The sequence below is a fragment of the Colias croceus genome, chromosome 9, assembly GCF_905220415.1.
Source record: "Colias croceus chromosome 9, ilColCroc2.1".
NCBI classification, from domain to species: domain Eukaryota; kingdom Metazoa; phylum Arthropoda; class Insecta; order Lepidoptera; family Pieridae; genus Colias; species Colias croceus.
In genome coordinates, this window is record NC_059545.1 from 9,947,368 (window position 1) to 9,969,987 (window position 22,620).

General features: G+C 33.7%; 1 protein-coding gene across 1 annotated transcript; it reads left to right on the top strand.

The window, feature by feature from the left end:
• Positions 1 to 272: 272 nt before the first annotated feature.
• On the top strand, positions 273 to 22,123 carry LOC123694502 (sodium-dependent neutral amino acid transporter B(0)AT3). Its single transcript, XM_045639954.1, has 5 exons — positions 273 to 1,200; positions 13,038 to 13,709; positions 15,194 to 15,555; positions 21,073 to 21,336; positions 21,552 to 22,123. The coding sequence occupies exons 1-5, from the start codon at positions 514 to 516 to the stop codon at positions 21,736 to 21,738; spliced, it is 2,172 nt and encodes a 723-aa protein (XP_045495910.1). The 5' UTR covers positions 273 to 513; the 3' UTR covers positions 21,739 to 22,123.
• Positions 22,124 to 22,620: the final 497 nt, after the last annotated feature.

Consider the following 22,620-nt stretch of genomic DNA (forward strand, 5'->3'; position numbering starts at 1 on the left):
ACTGATCTTTTATGTGTTCCTTATTGAATGGGTTATCTTCCATATCTATATAAGTACAATAAAGTGCTTCGACAGCAAAGACTAATGGTTTCACTGAACTGATTGAATAACCTTCCATACTCTTCCATTTTATAAAAGCCTTTACTTCTACGCATGCGCTGCTTCATTCTCACCTCTTTGTGGAGGATTTCCCGCCAGTTACATCTCGGCACCCTTGATGGTAGTCATATTATATCATTCATCTCTTTTTAAATAAAAAATAATACAAAAATCACTCTCTGTACCAAACATTTCTTTGAAAATCGTGAAGTGTTCAATTTTTGAGTAATCGGTGTGTCGAAATGCTTCGATCAATATCTTCTGCCTCTAAGTTCATTCACATTACAGTGTGTTACGCGGTGGCCGTTTATATACTAGCCATTATGTGCCATGACGACGAGTCTAATGAATTAGCTTAGATACTAAGATAATAAACACTAAGTAATTAGGACAATAAAATATACCTAGTTAACAATGGCGAACACGGCTCAATTAATTCGGCGACAAAGCTCGCGAGATCTTTACGCACAACGTTCATTAGAAAGAATGGAAATGAAGGAATTAAGGGGGCGTTTAGTTCATCTAGAGAATGGTCAGCCGTTGCGTGCACATGCTATGTATGGAGCGACGAACCAGGCATTCGAAGACACCAGTCCTAACAGGCAGACATCAGAAACACCGACAAGCAAGGAAAGCTCAGTTGAAGGAAGGGGTGTTTTCAAACCAGAAGGAGATCCGGGGGAACGAGAATCTTGGGACAGTAAGCTGACATTTCTTCTAGCTACAGTTGGATATGCTGTAGGTTTGGGTAATGTGTGGAGATTTCCATATCTAGCCCAGAAAAACGGAGGAGGGGCATTTTTAATACCGTACTTTGTTATGTTGGCTATTGAGGGGATACCGATATTTTATCTGGAGTTGGCTATTGGCCAACGTTTGCGAAAGGGTGCAATTGGCGTGTGGCATCAGGTGTCCCCATATTTGGGTGGGATTGGAATAAGTTCCGCGGTGGTTTCCTTCAATGTTGCCTTGTACTACAATTCTATAATAGCTTGGTGCCTGTTCTATTTCGCTCAGAGCTTCCAAGCAGAATTGCCGTGGTCGGAATGCCCGAAGAAATATTTCAGTAATGGATCGTATACAACCGAACCAGAATGCGCTGTAAGTATGTTTCACCCCCATACCCCATTTCAAAAATATATGATTACGATGATACTCAATGCAATATATAAGAAAGTAATAATTTATGAATAAATAGGTATTTAGGACGTTTTCAATTTCACATTGTACCGTTTGTAAATATATTTCCAAAACTAGTGAAACAATCAGAGAAAATCTATAGCAACTAAACGACAAAAGAATGGCAGGTCATCGCTGTCCATGAGCTTTGGAAATGTACTCTACGAATGAGGCTCTACGACGCAATCGCTCTATATTAATTAATTAACTAGGCTCTTAATTAAATTGCTGATTAAGCTATTTGACTTCAATATAATATATGCATATATTTTAGTACATATTATATAAACATAATGCTTGATAATTCTTGTGTGATGTAACTATCAGCACACGATCGTAAATCTTAAGGGATTTTAATATTAATACTACACGATAAATGCTTTGGGAATTAACATGTAAATATATAAAATGATGCGCAAACATAGTAGCAGAAGGGTTAGTTTATTACATATATGCATCCCTGACTAAGTTAGTTACTACAGCTACATAATATAAAAAAAAGTCGCTTTCTCATTCCCTCTTTAAAACTACGCAACGGATTTTGATACGTTTTTTTAACAGATAGATTGATTCGAGGCGACTGTTTTAGCTCTGGTTTTAGTAAATAATTTATAAGGTTTTAGACAAAGAGGGCGATGCCGCGGGCGGAAAGCTAGTCTACTATAATGAGACATACATATTATATAAGAACAAACAACTGAACCTACATGTATTAATAGTTACATATGTACCTACTCACATTGTTAACTTGTATAAGACATAAGTTTACTTACCGGTTTGAGTTTACTTTGTGAAAACTATAAGTACAATAAATACTTTGTAAGCATTGTTCCTAAAAGTTTTCAAGTAGATAGTTAGCTATTATCTATGTATATTTTAGATTTTGGAAGAGCTAAAATTAGTGGTTGGAAATTGGATATCCTTCCCATAATTTAGTTATACCTACCTATCCAAATAAGTCGTTAAAAATTCGTTTAAAAAGGGTATAATTTATAAACAGATTCAATTTTGTATTTTTGCAATGGGCAAGCACTGCACATAATAATTTACTAAATTCGACAATCTCCATTGTGTCCATTCCACTACGAAATATATCATTGTCAATTTATGTTTAATTTGTAGCTTACATGGAACTGAATTTAATTACATTTGAAGCCAAATCAAACAAGTAGGTACTTATCTACCTGAAACAACAACGTGAAATATAGAAATTTCTATTTATTTTCCATTCACATTGATTTAAATAAAGAATTGTATTATTTTATTGCACGCCTCATAAGCGAAGCGTTGAGGTGGGTACAGTAGTACCCAGATCAGATGTTCAGATGTTTTGCGCGAAGTGACAGTAGTCACTTCGCGCAAAACATCTGATTTTTCAAACTTAAAATTTTACACTATTCTTATCTCATAAAAGAAGAGTAATAATAATATCATATTTCCTTGAATCTACAAAAGTCATCAAGCGGAATAAACGACCTCGTCAAAGATGTTTAATTACGGGAAAATATTGTTTAGTGGTGCTAACAATTATCCTGCTGTTATTAATCACTTAAATTCAATCGACCGTATTTTATAGAGGTTCAGGCTTCAGAGCTGAAGTTCTGTAGAAAGTTTATTCATTTATATAATATGTAACTTTAAAACATGCTGATATTAGGGGAAACAGGCCCGGGGCCGTATGACCTCTTATTTCCAGACAATTTACGCCGTGAATTGAACTGACTGGCAAATTATTATGATCGCAATAACCAGCAATGGTTAATTATGTAGGCTGTATTTCTTTCAAATGATGCTTGATATACAGACAGTTAATAATAGATAGTGAATGTGCTTACGCCTTACACGTTTGCAAATTTTGTTATTATTTAAAAGAATAAATAACGGTAACTGCCTCCAGAATCATCTTATACAAAATTTTACATTCGGTTTGATATCTCTTTCGTTATGATGTATCTACCATGCGCTACCATTTGTCTTTAAATAATCAGATTTCATGTAAGTAATGCGATTACAAAATAATATAATAGAACCCTGAAGACGGGAGACCTCTTCTTTCTACATAAAACAAACAAAAGATTCAATAATAATTATCCTTTTGTTATATTTTTATTGTCTGTTAATCCTTATTTTGTTATAATTATTATCATATTAGAATTAAGATTAACCAATACCCTTAACAATCAAGTTAAGTCGCAGCGTAAATAGCTTACCGTTATTATTTTCTAAGAAGATTGACTTTGATGAGGTATGCTAGGGTTTGTCAAGATATTAACGTATGTTCCTGTAACCCGTATACCTAATTGAACTTAAAATGAAATGGGGCAACTACGATAATTACTCTACTGTTTTGTAGAGTAAATATTTAAACAAATAGTATGATATTATATGAAATATTCATAAAGGCTAATTTTAAGTATAGGTATTGGATATTTGTGGTTTTTACATAGGTATTTCTAATTTAATATGTTTACGTATTTTCTATCGAAGAACTACTTTTTATGCTAGAATTTAGTATTTTATTACGGAACAACCTTAGTTACCTATATTATCTATTTGTGATAATTATTTTAAAATTTCGTCTGAAGAGTCATATATAAGGCTATCGAAGTATATTATAAGCTCTACAGTTATTATTTTGCGATTTTCTCTTAGGCTCAGGCCGATATTTAACTGTAAATCTAAAATCTTTTCTACAAACATATTGACACCTTTCATCAAAAATAGATCACACGTCTCAAGTTATTAGAAATACATGAGAAACATGTTCAAAGGGTGATATTAAAAAGTTTCTTATGTAAGTTACCTATATAAAGGAAACTTTACGGTGTTCTGTGTCGTAAGTTTTATGAAAAGGTACAGGGTTAATCTCTCGCAATTTCGTTGCCGAGAAGTTTGTCCCTTTTTAATGTCCTGTAAGTTTTCTTAGGATAAATGGCGGTAGCTTTTCGACTTGATTCATTGATTCAAAATTATATTATTATCCTTTTATGGGTGGTTTATATCTACACGTACCTACCTACATAAACCCAAAATTGTGAATCAGAATAACAATTAAGGTAGATTCTACAATAACCCTGCTGTTATTAATCACTTAAATTCAATCGACCGTATTTTATAGAGGTTCAGACTTCAGAGCTGAAGTTCTGTAGAAAGTTTATTCATTAATATAATAACTTTATATCTACACGTTAAAACTTTTTGGAAATCTTGTAATAACTACTTATTACAAGATTTCCAAAAAGTTTTTGTGGAGAACATGAATTTTAATAAAATATCAAAAATTGAAAGTATAATCATTCTCACAAACTTTTTTTTAATTGATGACGAAAATTACAAGCGCATTGTGGTAATTTTGTTGCTATTATTTTGTTACTGAAAAATACTCGACGGCAGATCTAAAAAATCTAACAATGCTTTTTGTATTAAAAAAATATACGCAAATGAATCAATAAAAAATATACGCATTTGAATTCAATACTTCGCTTGATGAACTAAAAACAATGGATTTTCTTTTTTATAAGCACTGCCATAATAATAAAAAAACACATAAAGAGCCTCTATTGCAAAATATGAAAATTAATTAATACCGGAACATCTGAACCGTTATTGATTCGTTGAAACATGTTGCAGACTTACGTAATGTAATTTATGTTAATTTTGTTTAAATTGTTTTTTTTCTATGTAAATAATGATAGTATATATAGAACAAAAATGGCGTAGTGATATAACATGGTTTGTTGTTATTAGATTTATGTTATTTAAAATTAGGTGGTAACCAGATTATTTTACAAATAAATATTTCAAAAAATAATTATATGTTAAAGTGTATATATGTATAATGCAAAAAGCCTATGCATAAAAAAAGCCTATGCAAAAAGCATAGCAAAATGCAATATGTATAAGCTCCAAAAGCCCTATTTAACTTAATCTTGATCCTGCAAATTTTCGTTGATAAAAATATATTGAAAGGGGTCCAATCTAAAACGAAATCGGCAAAAAGTTTTGTCCCTTCACAAAGGTACTTGATTCATATTAACTAGCCTACTTAGGGCTTATTTTTAATGGTTTAACAAAGTTCTAAAAGGCTTCATAAATGGACGGAAACTTTGCAACTTAACGCCTGATTGGAGATATAAATTGAAAACTTTGACGTAACTTTAGTAAAAATTTTCGTTAAATTTTTTCTGGTAGCATTTTTTATAACCTTGATTGGAAAGTTTTTTTTCCTGTTTGAAAAGGGCTCGTCATATTTTGGGAATGGTTGTAGATTGAGTTGTAAAAATATAGAGTTCAGATGTTACGTAAAATTCAAGTGCTTGTTATCATATTATATTATTATTAAAAGCATAATATGAAATTATTTATTTATGTAATAATTGACACTTTAATACAGTCACAGAATACTTAATTGTAGCTAACGCTGTTACAGTTGTACATGCGGCACATATTTATTACCATGACTTTTTTCGCGATATTATCTTAAATAGAGAAGACGTAGAAATTAATTTACTAAGTCTTCTCTGTTTAAGAGATACTGTTTATAATAAACAATGTATTACGATGGTATTTTTTACTGTTCTTATTGTAAAATTGCACATAGGCTTTATTTAAAAACTCTACTTAAAATATCTTAAATCTTTATATTCGAAATTATTTGGCGAAAGGCCAAGGTTTGTTTCAATTACAAAGACTTGAATCTACAAACGTATACGGCTTTATACTACGGCGTAGAACAAGCAGTATTCATCAGCTACGAATAGGGCTACGAGTGGCTCTACGAATCCTTTATCCTGAAAAGGGTTGTATAAGATAAAATTAGATTTATTATGGTCTTAATTTAATTCGGCTTTATTTTAGTATATATTTAAATTAGTAAATGATTATTTCTTCTCTTGTTACATAAATTAATAATTTGAGAAATAGGTACGTTTTAAAGATTTCCAAATTATTAATATGTAGTTTTATTCGCTGTAAAGTAACTCTGAATTTATTTTCGACAACAATGCTTTCTGAAATTCTCAGTATAATAATATAATCGTGGTTTTTGGTGGAATACGGCTTGACCCTTTCATATTTTTTGTTATTCAAATGTATTATATCATGTACACATCTTTTTAACATATGACCTCAGGTTTAATGTTACATTTAAATATTATAATTTTGCAAGCGCTATTATAAAACCTTTTCAAAGCCTTATAATAAATGTGAATACTGTCTTTATAATTTCTTCTTTGTAGATTTATAGTTCATGACATTTTTCTATTAGCCCGTAGCCGTTATTTCTTTTTTATGGTACTTTCATTCGATTTCATTTAAATAAATTTTTAATCGAATTTTCTTAAAAAATGAGTTTTAAAAAACCTTTTAGAATCGCTGAAAAGCACATAATTTACTATTACTTCGTAAAATAAGCAGAAAAGGATTTTTTTATTAGAATTATCATCATAGGAAATTACATTACCTACAATAATTATTTTTCAAATATTTCCTAAAGCGTGCAACACTATATTAATTTATGTGCAAATTTTCTAACAATTATTTAATTTGTAACGTATGATAATCTATATACTAATATATGGAAAGGAAAGGTTTGTATGTATGTAGGTTAGGTGTAGGTTTTCACGCATAAACTACTGGACTGATTTTGATGAAATTTGGCACAGACAATGAAAGGAACATAGGCTACCTTTTATTGCGAAATATGTGCCACGGCCGAAGCCGGGGCGGACCGCTGCGCTAGTCTGAAATAAAATTGATAAAAGCTGATCCATATTCTATTTCAGCTTTCAATAGAGGCAGGCATAATACGAATAAAAAGATTACTATCCGAAATCGTCTCGGAAATAGTTGCCTTAATTTATAGATATTAATATCATTTATAGTTTTATTACGTGGTTAATCTTCTGTATCTATATTCTATTTTTGGTAGGTAACTATTTTTAAGGTATAGTAAAATTTATAAATATTTACAGATGGTAATCTTGCAAACTCAATTTTGAAGCAGATATCAAAAACCGATTGAGCTGAAATTTTGTATGAACATACATGTACATTTTGGATGACTTTGCCGTCATTCTAAATCCAACATGGCGGACCAATATTTTTTATAGCACTACTAACTGCTATAATATTTGTATAAAATAAAAGGGATTTCTAAGAATAACTCAGAAATTATGTGATGTCGTTCTTAACTATTATGATCAGTAACTTAAAAGAAAGTTTTTTGAAAAGGTATTTACATTAACCCCTTACCGCATACAAAGCCATATATGGACGACGAAGTTTATGAATTTTTTATAGGCTAACTATAAACAATATCTACAAAAACTACCTTACATCTTAAACAGCATTTCATCGAGAATTGGAATGTAATTAATTTATACAGTGTAACTATTATCCATCAGATATATTATAGATTTAGTCTAGCGCGTGCGACGGTTTGGGTGCGCGGAAAAAACCGTGATTTTCAAATTAAGATTTCAATATCAAATAGGTGAGTAAAGCCATGAAAAAAAATATTACTTCATTCTTTAGTCTTTCTAAAATAAGGTAAAACATTTGGTTAGGTTGTTTTTCTTGCTTTAATCATGTTTTTTTGTACTTTTCCAAATCTGTCATATTTGGCTTCGTATGCATTCCGTCCAAAATATATTATGTCATATGTGGCTTGGTATGCATTCAAGGATACTTTCACTGATTGTTCCAGTATCGATCCTGGACACTTTTATCTCACTGCTAAGCATGTAAATATCATATCATCTCATGCTATTTGCCACTGTATGATTTTTAATTAGCCATTTCAGAGCAAATGCGAAAGTCAGGGAAAGCTCTTATTACCAAAAGACGTGGTCGTCTCTCAAAAACTTAGAAACATCGGCATCTCTGGAGTCTCCTCAGTATTTCTGACTCGCCAATTGCCACAAAAAAGCTACGAAAAACTCCTGCAGGACATCTAGATTTTCACTTTGATTCTGTACGATCTGATGGGATTAGTCATTACCGAATTTGGAAGAAGAACGCCCGTCAGCTATGCCTATATTGTTCCAATTTCGTTCCTTCACGTTATGTGAAAAATATAACGTGTTTTTATGTTATAATGACAAACGTAATTGTTTTAAGCAATTTCACGAAGTATAAGTTATCAATATAAAGTACTAACATTTCGCCCGAGGCCTCGCCCGCGATTTCAAAGAAAACCCCGCATAGTTCCCGTTCCCGTGGGATTTTCGGGATAAAATCTATCCTATGTGTTAGTCCAAGTTACCCTCTATATTATGTGTGCTAAATTTCATAGAAGTCGGTTCAGTAGTTCACGCAATTGCGTGAAGGAGTAACAAACAAACACATACACATAAGTCCACCCTCACAAACTTTCGCATTTATAATATTAGTAGGATAGGATTTATGTAAAGTATTTGTAGTAACTATATCAGTTGCCTTAGCATTCAGGATACAGGCCTAAGTTTAGTTTGGGGCTTAGCAACCGTGTGTGTGAAATTAATCCGGAATATGTTTTTATTTTATTAATTAGTTACTTTTTTCTAATTGCATACGAAGCCATATATGACAGAAAAAATACAACAAACACTGCATACAAGTCCATATATGGCGCCGTTATATATTTTCTATAATATAAGTAAATAATTTTTTTTCTCAATTTGATCTCATAATGTAAGGTCTAATAAACACTTTTTTGCAAAAAAATAATTTTTATTTCATCTCCTTAATAATTCATGCAATAAGGGGTTAAATTTATGTTCATCAAAATGTAATTTTTAAATCTCAGATTTCTAAGCTAAGTTTGGAATAACAGAGAAATAAGATTTAACCTTTAACTATTTATTATTACTTATTCATGACTAAAGCACAACTAATTAAATACTGAATTTATATTTTTTGGTTTTTATGGCATTCAAATGCTTTATAAATATAAATTTATAAAGAATAGAAAAAATTCGATCACGAGGCGGGACTTGAACCCGCATCCTTCGCGCCATTCCGGGGCGGATGCCTAACCAACTCAGCCACTCGTGACCCGCCTGAGCAATCGAATTTATTCTATCCTTTCAGTTTTATGTGTCTTAAGGGACACACCGCGCGCCATCTATTGAGATGATTTAACAACCATCTCAACCAATATGAAGCACTTTTCAGTGAATACAATATTGTAACGATGGAACACGACCTTTTCTTGAATTTATATTTTTTGGTTTTTATGGCATTCAAATGCTTTATAAATATAAATTTATAAAGAATAGAAAAAATTCGATCACGAGGCGGGACTTGAACCCGCATCCTTCGCGCCATTCCGGGGCGGATGCCTAACCAACTCAGCCACTCGTGACCCGCCTGAGCAATCGAATTTATTCTATCCTTTCAGTTTTATGTGTCTTAAGGGACACACCGCGCGCCATCTATTGAGATGATTTAACAACCATCTCAACCAATATGAAGCACTTTTCAGTGAATACAATATTGTAACGATGGAACACGACCTTTTCTTGAATTTATATTTTTTGGTTTTTATGGCATTCAAATGCTTTATAAATATAAATTTATAAAGAATAGAAAAAATTCGATCACGAGGCGGGACTTGAACCCGCATCCTTCGCGCCATTCCGGGGCGGATGCCTAACCAACTCAGCCACTCGTGACCCGCCTGAGCAATCGAATTTATTCTATCCTTTCAGTTTTATGTGTCTTAAGGGACACACCGCGCGCCATCTAAAAGGTCGTGTTCCATCGTTACAATATTGTATTCACTGAAAAGTGCTTCATATTGGTTGAGATGGTTGTTAAATCATCTCAATAGATGGCGCGCGGTGTGTCCCTTAAGACACATAAAACTGAAAGGATAGAATAAATTCGATTGCTCAGGCGGGTCACGAGTGGCTGAGTTGGTTAGGCATCCGCCCCGGAATGGCGCGAAGGATGCGGGTTCAAGTCCCGCCTCGTGATCGAATTTTTTCTATTCTTTATAAATTTATATTTATAAAGCATTTGAATGCCATAAAAACCAAAAAATATAAATTCAAGAAAAGGTCGTGTTCCATCGTTACAATATTGTATTCACTGAAAAGTGCTTCATATTGGTTGAGATGGTTGTTAAATCATCTCAATAGATGGCGCGCGGTGTGTCCCTTAAGACACATAAAACTGAAAGGATAGAATAAATTCGATTGCTCAGGCGGGTCACGAGTGGCTGAGTTGGTTAGGCATCCGCCCCGGAATGGCGCGAAGGATGCGGGTTCAAGTCCCGCCTCGTGATCGAATTTTTTCTATTCTTTATAAATTTATATTTATAAAGCATTTGAATGCCATAAAAACCAAAAAATATAAATTCAAGAAAAGGTCGTGTTCCATCGTTACAATATTGTATTCACTGAAAAGTGCTTCATATTGGTTGAGATGGTTGTTAAATCATCTCAATAGATGGCGCGCGGTGTGTCCCTTAAGACACATAAAACTGAAAGGATAGAATAAATTCGATTGCTCAGGCGGGTCACGAGTGGCTGAGTTGGTTAGGCATCCGCCCCGGAATGGCGCGAAGGATGCGGGTTCAAGTCCCGCCTCGTGATCGAATTTTTTCTATTCTTTATAAATTTATATTTATAAAGCATTTGAATGCCATAAAAACCAAAAAATATAAATTCAAGAAAAGGTCGTGTTCCATCGTTACAATATTGTATTCACTGAAAAGTGCTTCATATTGGTTGAGATGGTTGTTAAATCATCTCAATAGATGGCGCGCGGTGTGTCCCTTAAGACACATAAAACTGAAAGGATAGAATAAATTCGATTGCTCAGGCGGGTCACGAGTGGCTGAGTTGGTTAGGCATCCGCCCCGGAATGGCGCGAAGGATGCGGGTTCAAGTCCCGCCTCGTGATCGAATTTTTTCTATTCTTTATAAATTTATAATTAAATACTTCAAAATGAATGAAACTTGAATTGACCTTTGAAAAACGTTAAATTTATAGCTAGAAGAAAGTTATAGCTTCAACTTCTATAAATAACGATTTAAGATGCAGGCATTAGTCTAACAGATGGCACGAGGAACAATAGCTAATTTCTAAATGGGAATGAGTAGGAATATTGTTCTATAAGTGGCGAGTGGCAGCCCTAGTAAAAAGCGTGGGCGTTACGAATATTGATCGTCATTAGGGCTGCTGTAGAGAATCTATTAAAGGTGTTGAATCTGTTCACAGTTTATCATAATAGTCGTGTCTTGTTAGTTAATGATCACAACTATAGTTAAACGGAATTCCGGGCGGAATAATTAATAAAGTTATCACAGAAGCGGGGCTCATAATATGTACATTGTATTGTAAATTACGTGTTTAAAATTAAAGTAAATAAACGGAAGGAAACATGAATAGGGAATGGTAAATTAATTTAATAACTTCAGCTACTAATTTTATCAACTATAAGTAGTGTTAGGTACACAGGTGTATGAATTGTTGTTAAAATAAATCATGTCTCAAAATTCATACGATTTTAGTATCAAACATTGACTATCCACTGTGATATTTGTCTTCATTTTAGACATTTCATTCGAATTTTTGAAAAAGGGTGGTAGGTAGTAGAAGGAGTAGAGGAAATGCGGGTGTGAAGCTAGTAGGGAATGCTTCGAACTGGGTCACGTTAATACCAGCGAGGCGTTGGTTGTTAATTGGGAATGTGTCATTGCAGTTCCAATGATGAATAAAGGTGAGTATCGACTTCGCGCTCCAAGAGATCGAACATTGGCGCGCGCTCCAGCCGCGTGAAATGGATACCAGTTTGGAACGCGCGCCAAAATGTTCGTTGGAGCGGTCGAACGCGGAGCGGTCCGTTCCGTCGGGTGTCGGTTTTTTACCGCGCATCAATCGTGGCGCGCGCGCCAATGGAGACGGGTTTGTCGTATTTTTTGTGTTTGTTGCGCTCCGACTAATAATTATGGATAACCAAAGTGAAGTGAAGTTTCTTATTGTGTCTTCTATCACTTCGAACTGCATATCTCTTATATGTGTCACTCCATACTGCATTCTTTTTCGGTACAGCTCTTTTATCCACCAACGCACTTTTCGTTTCTGTTTTTTCTTTCTTATTATGCTGTGTATAATTACAAAAGCTGCTGCTGCTTGTACCGGACTAGCTTCCATGATGAACGGTCAAACACTGGAACGGTTGCCACGCGCGCCAGGCGCGCTAAGTTGATATACTTCAATTATTTGGAACGCGCTCCGCGGAACGCACTCTCGGCGCGGTCATTCATGGCGCGCGCGCCAGGAGCGCGAAGTCGATACCCAGCTTTAGAGGGATCGTCTAAAGTCTAAACGATCATTTTCTTTCATTTCCAGGTTTAATTAAAATATTAGCTCAGGCTAAGGCTTAGGCTTAGATATCATCTTGTTGTTGTATTACAAAAATTATGTTAGTGACAAATATACTACCTATAGTCAATTAAACAGTATAGCATATTATCATAATCATGATTGGTCGACTTAAAATAAATAATTATATTTAATTAATTCCATGTGCTTTTATCCTGTTAATTTATTCATTGAAATGCGTCAATGTGAGATTCAGTTTGTTCATTTGGCACTATAAATAGAAATAAGCGGAGGTATTCCGTATTATTGTGATCGGTTGCTTGCGACTTTTTATTTCCCTGTTTAGACTTACCCAGAAATTTATACTAAAGAGGGTTGTTAATTTTTAGGCATATATACTGAATTAACTAAATCACGATAACTTAATGATATATCTTTTGTTGCAGCTGAGCAGTCCTACCCAATATTTCTGGTACCGGACCACCTTACAAGTATCGGAGGACATCAATTACCCAGAAACCTTTAATTATAAAATCGCTCTTGCCCTTATAATAGCTTGGATCCTAGTATATATGTGTATGATCAAAGGAATTGCATCTTCAGGCAAAGTTGTATACGTCACTGCTACGTTCCCCTATATAGTCCTGGTGATCTTCTTCTTCAGAGGAATTACTTTAAAAGGAATGGGAGATGGCTTGATACATTTATTTACACCCAAATGGCACAAGATTCTAGATCCCGTTGTTTGGCTAGAAGCGGGAACACAGATATTCTTCTCTTTAGGCTTGGCATTTGGAGGCCTCATTGCTTTCAGCTCGTACAACCCCGTCGATAATAACTGTTACAGGGATGCCATTATGGTATCTATGACTAACTGCTTAACGTCTATGTTCGCTGGCATCGTTGTGTTCTCAATTATTGGGTTTAAAGCGACTATGATATATGAGAAATGTTTAGGAACAAGGAACGAGACGCTGCTAGAGATTTTTGGACCAGCATACACGAGTATGGTAATCCCAGAACCGGGAACAAATGTGACGATTGAAATGAATGGAAATTTGACGCATTTAATCATGCCACATTTGCCGGAGTGTGATTTACAGAAGGAATTAGATAATGTAAGTTATTACTTATAAAATAACTAGGTTTCCGCCCGCGGCTTCGCCCACGCAGTCAAAGAAAAACCCGCATAGTTCCCGTTCCCGTGGGGTTTCTGGGATTGCGTCATTTTCCCGTGATAAAAAGTAGCCTATGTCCTTTCTCGGGTATCAATATATCTCCATACCAAATTTCATGAAAATTGGTTCAGAAGTTTAGGCGTGATTGAGTAACAGACAGACAGACAGGCAGAGAGACAGACAGAGACTTTCGCATTTATAATATTAGTATGGATTCAACATTTACTTTACCCTATATAATATTTGGTTGCATCTAAATCCGGCTTAAGAGGGCTTATTCAATTTAACGCAAGTCAAAATCTCCGCGATCTATTACGATAGATCGCGGCTTGCGCTATCCTTTTACTATGAACAGCATAGGTCCACAGGAGAGCGCCGAGCAACATGTCCTCTCTCTGGAAAGGCTCGCTGCCGACTGATTTTATTCGGGTCGCGCGCAGTGTTTTATAGTACTTTAAAAAAAATTGTAGAAAAATAATAGAGGTACCTTAATTGATTTTTTAAATTTTATCTTATAAGTAAGACGTTCTTTTATTGCAATATGTATAAATTATATTCAACTAAGTCAAATATCTTGGTGAAAATAATCATTTTGTCGACTATAATTTCTAAAAAAATTCACATTGTTCGGATTTTAATTTCGTAAGTTAGGAGTCCAAAATAAAAAAATCTTTTAACTAACTATTTTAATAAGGATTTTAGCAGTTAGTTAAAAAAAAAAGTGTGTTAGATCTGTCAGCAATTTCAGATATTTTTAGCTTCGAAATTGACACTAAAAGTGAAATCAAGTAATCATCGGCTCAGTTATCTTGATGGTATTCACAAATACTGTATAAATTGAAATAAACTCTTAACTAACTATATAGACAATAAAATTTCCTAAAATTATTAGTAATTCATATGTTTGTAAGATAAGTGGTTGATGGACAATCTGGTTTGGAAAATCACATATTTGAGCCAAACAGCGCACGGACCGCGTACACGGCCTTAAAGCTTCATTTCCGCAGCTTGGACGTCAGCCAAAGTAGAACTTTATTGAAATATTTCGTGCACGTTTGAGCTAAATAATAACACATATTGCAGAACTACACTATTTATTAGGGTCCTTTGATAATTTTCGGATTTATTTAATATATAAGAGAAAATCACGTTGGATCCATTTTATAAAGATCTCATTTTACTAGTTTTTACTTACAATATAATAATACTATTTAAAATATTTTTAAGTTGGTTCTATGCTTTGTTATCAAGTTACAATAGCTTACTTAATAAGCCTATTAATGGAGATATCATTCAATTCACAATGAATCTAAAATATGAAGGCGAAACTAACCTGAAATGAAAACAGACCCTCACAAAAAATATTTTCGACGAACCCAAAATACGAAAGCACTCAACTACAATAAACATTTTTCCATTTGCAGACAGCATCTGGCACCGGCCTCGCGTTCATAATTTTCACGGAAGCAATAAACCAATTTCCTGGCGCGCAATTTTGGTCCGTTTTATTTTTTTTAATGCTCTTCACTTTGGGCATAGACTCACAATTTGGAACATTAGAGGGCGTGGTGACATCAATCGTGGATATGAAGCTATTCCCGAATCTGAGGAAGGAATATTTGACAGGCGGCATATGCCTGTTATGTTGTTTATTATCTATGGGATTCGCACATGGTGCTGGCAGCTATATTTTTCTATTGTTCGATATGTATAGCGGAAATTTTCCGTTATTGATCATAGCGCTCTTCGAATGCATTGGAATTTCTTACGTTTATGGAGTTAAGAGGTAAGTTTTAATTTAATTCGATATTTTTTTCATTTTATATTGAACCACTGGTTAAATAAAATTGTATATCCGCAATATTTTGTACTCAGTATAATCAAATAATATTTCATTAATAAATGTGATCAAATTATGGTGTTTTTAAATAAATTATTTTATGATATACAGGGTGTCACGGATGTCCTATCGTAGGCCTAATGGAGCATATAGTGTTTAACCTTCTGATGCTGTAAAAAATATTTAAAAAATCCGGTCGTGCAGGAAAAATTATCTTACCACTTTTCAATAAACTTTGTGTTCGTAACCCTAACTACGCGGATCATACTCGCGAGCGTTATACATAAGCGGTCATTGACCTCGAACGCAATGCTTAATTTCGAACCTCGAAAATAAATACCTACTGTTTGGATAATATTTTTTAGAGTATACGAGACAAATACACAAGTACACTATCGTTATTCGTTACCAAAAAAACGAAAATTTACCTACTTAGTACCATCGCCTTCTGACCGCACCCTTTTTATACTTAATCATATTTTAATCTTTACTTAGTTTTTTTTATTTAGATACATGCGTATCAATTATTTAATTTATTTTTGTACAATGATATTGAAATAAGGTACATACCTATTACCTACCAACTTATAGAAATTTCAGCATACAACATGCAGTAGGTACCTATCACACACACTAAACACACCTTCACAACATACCTACTAAAGCACCCGTACTCAAACTCAAACATTTTAATACTCCACGTTCGTATAATACCTAGGACATTACCGACTCAGAAACTCACAGATGAAACACAGAAAACGACAAAAAGCAAACGATAGCAACTTGACACCGAAAGATAAAACAAGCGACTAACAAAAATTCATTTAAAATTATAAAAACTTCAATAATAATACGAATAAACGTACAATGCGAGTTTAGGGATTCGTAGGGAAATGTTTGTAAAAATACCTTTAATAAGAATGATTTAGAATACATAATAATATCTGTTCCTTTCAACTTTTGCTAGATGAAACTCAATAATTAAAATATGGCGCCTAATCTAGATTACAGTATAAATAGCAACTTAAGGTACCTAAATACCTATTAAATAATAATATTATTTCCCAGCATAAAACTTAATAATATCATTTCTTGATAATTTCACATTAAATATGATTGTGTTTTTTCATTTTTAGTTACAAAAGAAAATTGAAAGTAAATAATAAAAAGATAAGTAAAATAAAATATTAAATAAACAACGGAACCGTATTTTTAAAAGGCGGCATTTCACAAACGAAAGGGGGCGTTACCTTTGCTAGTTGCACAAAGACACCGCCGCCGGCACGTGTAAGCGTCCGCGCATTTTAATAATTGCATAAATTTTGTTAAATTGTTAGTTCTCCACCAAACGTCTTAGCGTAATGGCTGTGATAGATCTGCGCGGGTGATTCGGGGTCGTTACTCGTTAGTCGAAATTCTTATTTTGTGTTTATAATAATAATTAGTTAAAGTTATTAAAGCAGTGGTTGCATAAATCCATGATAATGCATTTAAGTATTTACGAGATTTTCTTATGTTACTTAGTTATTTTAAGAAGTGATTGATATTTGGAGTACCTAGTGCGTATAATATTTAATACATTATGTAATATTTGTTTACCTTCGTCACTCATCATTCGTCATCATTGTGCAATATGTACCTATTACGAATTACGATCCTGTGATTCCTGTGCATGATAATCGGGTGAGTGTTTGCATTTTGAAACCGTTGATTTCACAGAGGTTGATTTCTTCTGGTAAATAATATGACACCGTGTGCATGTAATTGGTGTTTACGACACATCTACCTAATTACGAAAAATCATAAGTAAAACATACTTTCTATTTCTTAAATCAAAGTATTATTATTCATTTTTACTAATAATTATTTATTTAATAGCTTTAACCCAAATGGAAAATAGTGTAAGGTCGTATAATTATCAATAATTATTAATACTTTAGACTTATTTTATTAAATAAATAAATTTATTATTTAGCTTTCACAACTCAGTGGGTTTTATTACAATAATTATTTTGTCAGTAATCATAATTATGTAGGTACAGGTAGTTGTTATTACTTACGAGTTTGAGGGAGTCGTACTTTATTTTTATCGTTATGAAAACTTTGATAAATATTTTTTTTGTTGTTTACGGAACGTGTAGTTATGTGTATTAGCATAATGAAGTTTTTCGATTCATGAAAAATCTGAAGACTTCCTCGTAAAATTAAAAGTATAAGTAAATACCTAGTAAAGCAAAAGTAAAAAACACATTGCATAATGCAGACAAAAATAAAAATTAAAAAAACTTAAGTTAGGATTAAAATACATATGTTAAAAGTAAAAAGAATTAAAAGGGCTCGACCGCGGTCAGTTTGAGTTTCAGTTTTTTTTTTGTAAAATAAACGATTATTTTTGTATGTGTGTTGTATACTCTAAAAAATATTATCCAAACAGTAGGTATTTATTTCCGAGGTTCGAGGTTAAGCATAGCGTTCGAGTCCGCGTTCGGTCAATGACCGCTTATGTATAACGCTCCGCATATGATCCGCGTAGTTAGGGTTACGAACACAAAGTTTATTGAAAAGTTATAAGATAATTTTTCCTGCACGACCGGATTTTTTAAATATTTTTTACAGCATCAGAAGGTTAAACACTATATACTCCATTAGGCCTACGATAGGACATCCGTGACACCCTGTATATGATACCGGGTAAAGTTAGGTTTAGAGAAGAATGCATGTAACTAGACTATAAGTCAAATTATAAATTTTCAAAGCAAACCAAATAAACTGAACTCTATCGCAATTGATAATAAAAGAGCATACACTAAATAGTCTTTTATGCTCAGTCAGTTCTGAATAATGCAGGAAAATTGTTTTTCCCTTTCAACCATTTCGTGGGTGTTCATATACCTACTGCATTTGAATTCTGCTTGCGTTTTATTCCAGCGTGGGTTGTCACTAAAGGTCAAAGGGTGCCATTCAATTACATTTTAGTAAACAGCGTTTGCATTTCGATATTCATATGCCAATTAATTAAGTATTGTTTATTTAAATGTATAGACGTAATATTTGCGCTATAAAATAAATCATTTTATTGATATGTAATTTTCCAGAAATGTATTAACTATCGTATATTTTTATTTTATGTAAAATTTAATTTACTTATTGCAAAATTTTAATTAAAAAAGACTAACAGAAGGTACGAGAGAGCATTGCATAAAGATAGTACTTGCTACGATGCTACGGCGTAAACTCGCTACGCCGTAGAGTCGAAGTACGTTCGTATAAATCCATACTAATATTATAAATGCGAAAGTAACTCTGTCTGTCTGTCTGTTACTCAATCACGCCTAAACTACTGAACCAATTTGCATGAAATTTTAATTGAGAAAGGACATAGGCTACCTTTTATTGCGAAACATTACCCACGGGCGAAGCCGGGGTGGACCACTAGTTATTTCTAAATATAAGTTTAAAGTAAACGTAGTCTTAACCTAAAGTAAATGATACATTGTATTAAAAGAATAACTTAACACACAAAAAATTAACATAAAGGCGATTACCCCGAAAGCTCTTTAAGCTGCTCTAATAGATAGGGAGGCGAAGAGGGGAATTTTCTGCAATACTCGAGCGTGGCAGTTTAAGATATGAGAGATACCTTAGACCTAATAGAACAAACTTTTTCACTATTTAGCTCTATATGTAGTGACGCGCGCCTAGGATAGACGATCAGATTAGTAAAAAAAAATCGATAGTCTGAAATACTCGAGCGCGTCAGATTAAGATATTGGGGGTTGATTTTAGTGTTTTAAGACTAAATTTAATTAATCTGACAATAAGTCCTTGACGCCGCCGAGTTATAGGGTCGCGAACTTGTAAAAAAAAAACGTTAACCCGGCATTCTCGAGCGCGATTTTTTTTATTTTTATTTTGAAGAATATAATCTAAAACATACTAAAAACACAAAATCTGCCGGTTTCCGCATGACCGGAAGTCTGGAGGAGCCATTTCGTCTTCCGAAAAACGCGTTGCAGCATATAAGTCGCGAACTTTACTTTTTCAAAAAAAAAAGTTTAAATAAACAAAAAAGGTAATTTTATTTTACAAAAAAAGGTCTCTTTTCATTTTTGTCCAAAGTTTAATTTTTTTTTACTTGAAGCATCATAAAAACTCAAACTCCCGGTTTTTTGAGTATATCTCGAAAACTGAGGGTGGTAAGAAAAATTGATATGAAATAACGATGATTAAAAAAAAGAAACCCACAAACCTTTTTCGGTCAGATTAAGAGAACCCACCAACATTTTTATCAGATTAAGAAAATATGCTTTCAGGATACCTAGATAAACCTCCCCTATGAAAATCTGACGCGCTCGAGTATTTCAAAAGGACTTTTTTTTTCTGCATTTTCAAAAATTCATCGTAACTTATCGTCATGCCGTAATCGTCAGTTTTTTTAAGGGGAGCTTTCTTGGGGCCTAATTAACACCCCTTCCGAAAATCTGACGCGCTCGAGTAAATTTTTTTTTTGTGCATTTTTGACGAATTTATATGCCTAGCCCCACCACGCAAACCGGCAGATTAGTATACCGTTGTTATCAGAGGCACTTGGGGCATACGTAGTATGAATATCTGACGCGCTCGAGAATGCCCAAGTAACTGTATTTTTTTACATTTTTGAAAATCCGTACACGCCAAACCCACCGCTAAAATGGTTTTTACCATAGAAGCTTTTCTTTTCGAAATTATTTTCTCTTTCGATTTTGATAAGTCTCGACGACGCCGTTGAATTACGCCATTTAGCTACCTCGCCTCCCTATCTATAAAGAATGATAAATAAAAGTATTTATCCTTATTGGATTTTCAATCAATCGTAGTCTTAACGTGAAAATGTTTTCATGCAAAAATGACAAAGAATAACAGCCAACCTAAGCCCTCGCAATGAAAGAAACAAATCTTTTTTATCCATTTGCGTAGATGTTAGCTATAAGTCATAAGTGCGAGGGAGATAGCACGATCGGTCGACCGAAATGTGTGTTCTACATTTAAGTAAGGTTCTGAATAATTATAATTTTTATCTTAACCCTACTTCCTCCTAATAATGTATAGGTGAAAGTTATCAGAAAATGTATATTTGTTACTCATTCCCGCGAAAACCACTGAACGGATTTTGATGGTACTTGTCAGTGATGTAGCTGGTACCAGAACTGTGTACCAGAATAATACATCTAAGCTGAATCGAACAAATAATTTAGGTGATATCAATGACCGTATTAACAATTTAGATATACATACCTACCTATACTTTATTTATAATTTTCAATAACAGTAGGTATAAACACTAAACACCTACGCAACAAAAATACAATAATCCTAATAATTTTCAATCTTCGAATAGTAGATTACCCGTTCATTTTTCCGTACAGCAACCAATACAGTGACCTATTTAGATACTTATTCTAACCCTCAACCGTTATTCCGTAGATTCGCTGACGACATAGAGGCAATGACGGGCCAGCGACCAGGCATATATTGGCTGATCTGCTGGAAGTACCTGTCTCCCCTGGCCATGATATCGATCCTGATCTCCTCCTTTGCGGAGTTAGCTGTGGAGGGATCAGGGTATGACGCCTGGATCAGCTCTGAAGGCGACACAGTCAGGAAACCCTGGCCAATCTGGGCCATTCTACTGGTGTTGGTCCTTGTTTTGGCTTCTGTGCTATGGATTCCGGGATTGGCTATTTGCAGGTACGTTAATGCTCGACTACCTATTTAGTTCGCATTTTATAGGTATTTTCATAATTTAAGAAATTATAAACATTCTAAGGTATTGTGTAATGCACACCACACGCAATAGCCATTTCCTTTACTTATTTTCACCAACTAATTTAGTCAGTGTAAAAAATGAAAATTCAATTTTATTTGCAAACAGTATATTTATTCCAACAATCCTATCCTTCCAGATACTTCGGTATACCCGTTATAGAAGACGAAGAACGCGCCTGGTTCCCAGCTGAAGACCTTCGCGACTTCCACGGCATAGAACCTCATCCAGTCTCCACGTTGGAGACTCTGCTGTTTTGCACCAGACCAGACGGCACTGAAGGCTGCTGCTGGCCAGGCTGCTGCGAAACCGATGACGAGGAATAGGTACTTGGTTATCACGTAAAATGAGCGCACAAAGGTTTCGATTGGTGTAGCTCTAAGTTGAATTTCAATATGTAGCACAATAATGAAATGCTAGGAAATTGGATGATCTTATGATAGACATATTGTATATCTGTTAAAACTATGTAAAGTACCTACATACTTACTACACAAAATTATCAAAAAGTTTTCAAAATGCATTGTAAAGATCGTAAGATAGCTAAAATGTTGGCCTATGACAATAAACAATAATATACATACTTACTCGTGAAAATTTGGTTAATAGGAAGAAAGAAAACGAGAAGAAGGCATCCAAATAGCATAATATACGGTGAAAGACAGGAAGTACATATTTTACTTCCTGTAGCTATCGTTTGTCTTGGAAAGCGATTCTTTATAATTCATATCCAACGTTCTTTGATTCACATATCGTTAATTCTATTACTATTATTTATCAAGACAACTTTGAGAAGGCCAAAACTTCTGCCCTTCTGAGTGCACAAAATATTCGTACAATACTACGAACAAATTAATATTTTCTACCCAATTACCCATATAGGTTTGTATCGATAATGTGTGCGTCTTTCATAAAGTATAGATATTTTTAAAAGTTGTTATAAACATAATTCTCAATTTTAAAATCTCTAATTTTTTTTATGAAATGTTTCAGAATTGTAGCATACTAAATAATTTAGATTGTGACAATAATTTTAATAAACATATTATATTTAAAGTATTACTACAATAATTTATATTATAGGTAATAATTTTGTATTCTACATATTGAAAACTTGTTTTTGAAAACATTTTTACAGAAAAATAATAATTATTATTTATACCTACTTAACTATATCTTTGTTTTCATACAAAGATAATTTTTGATAT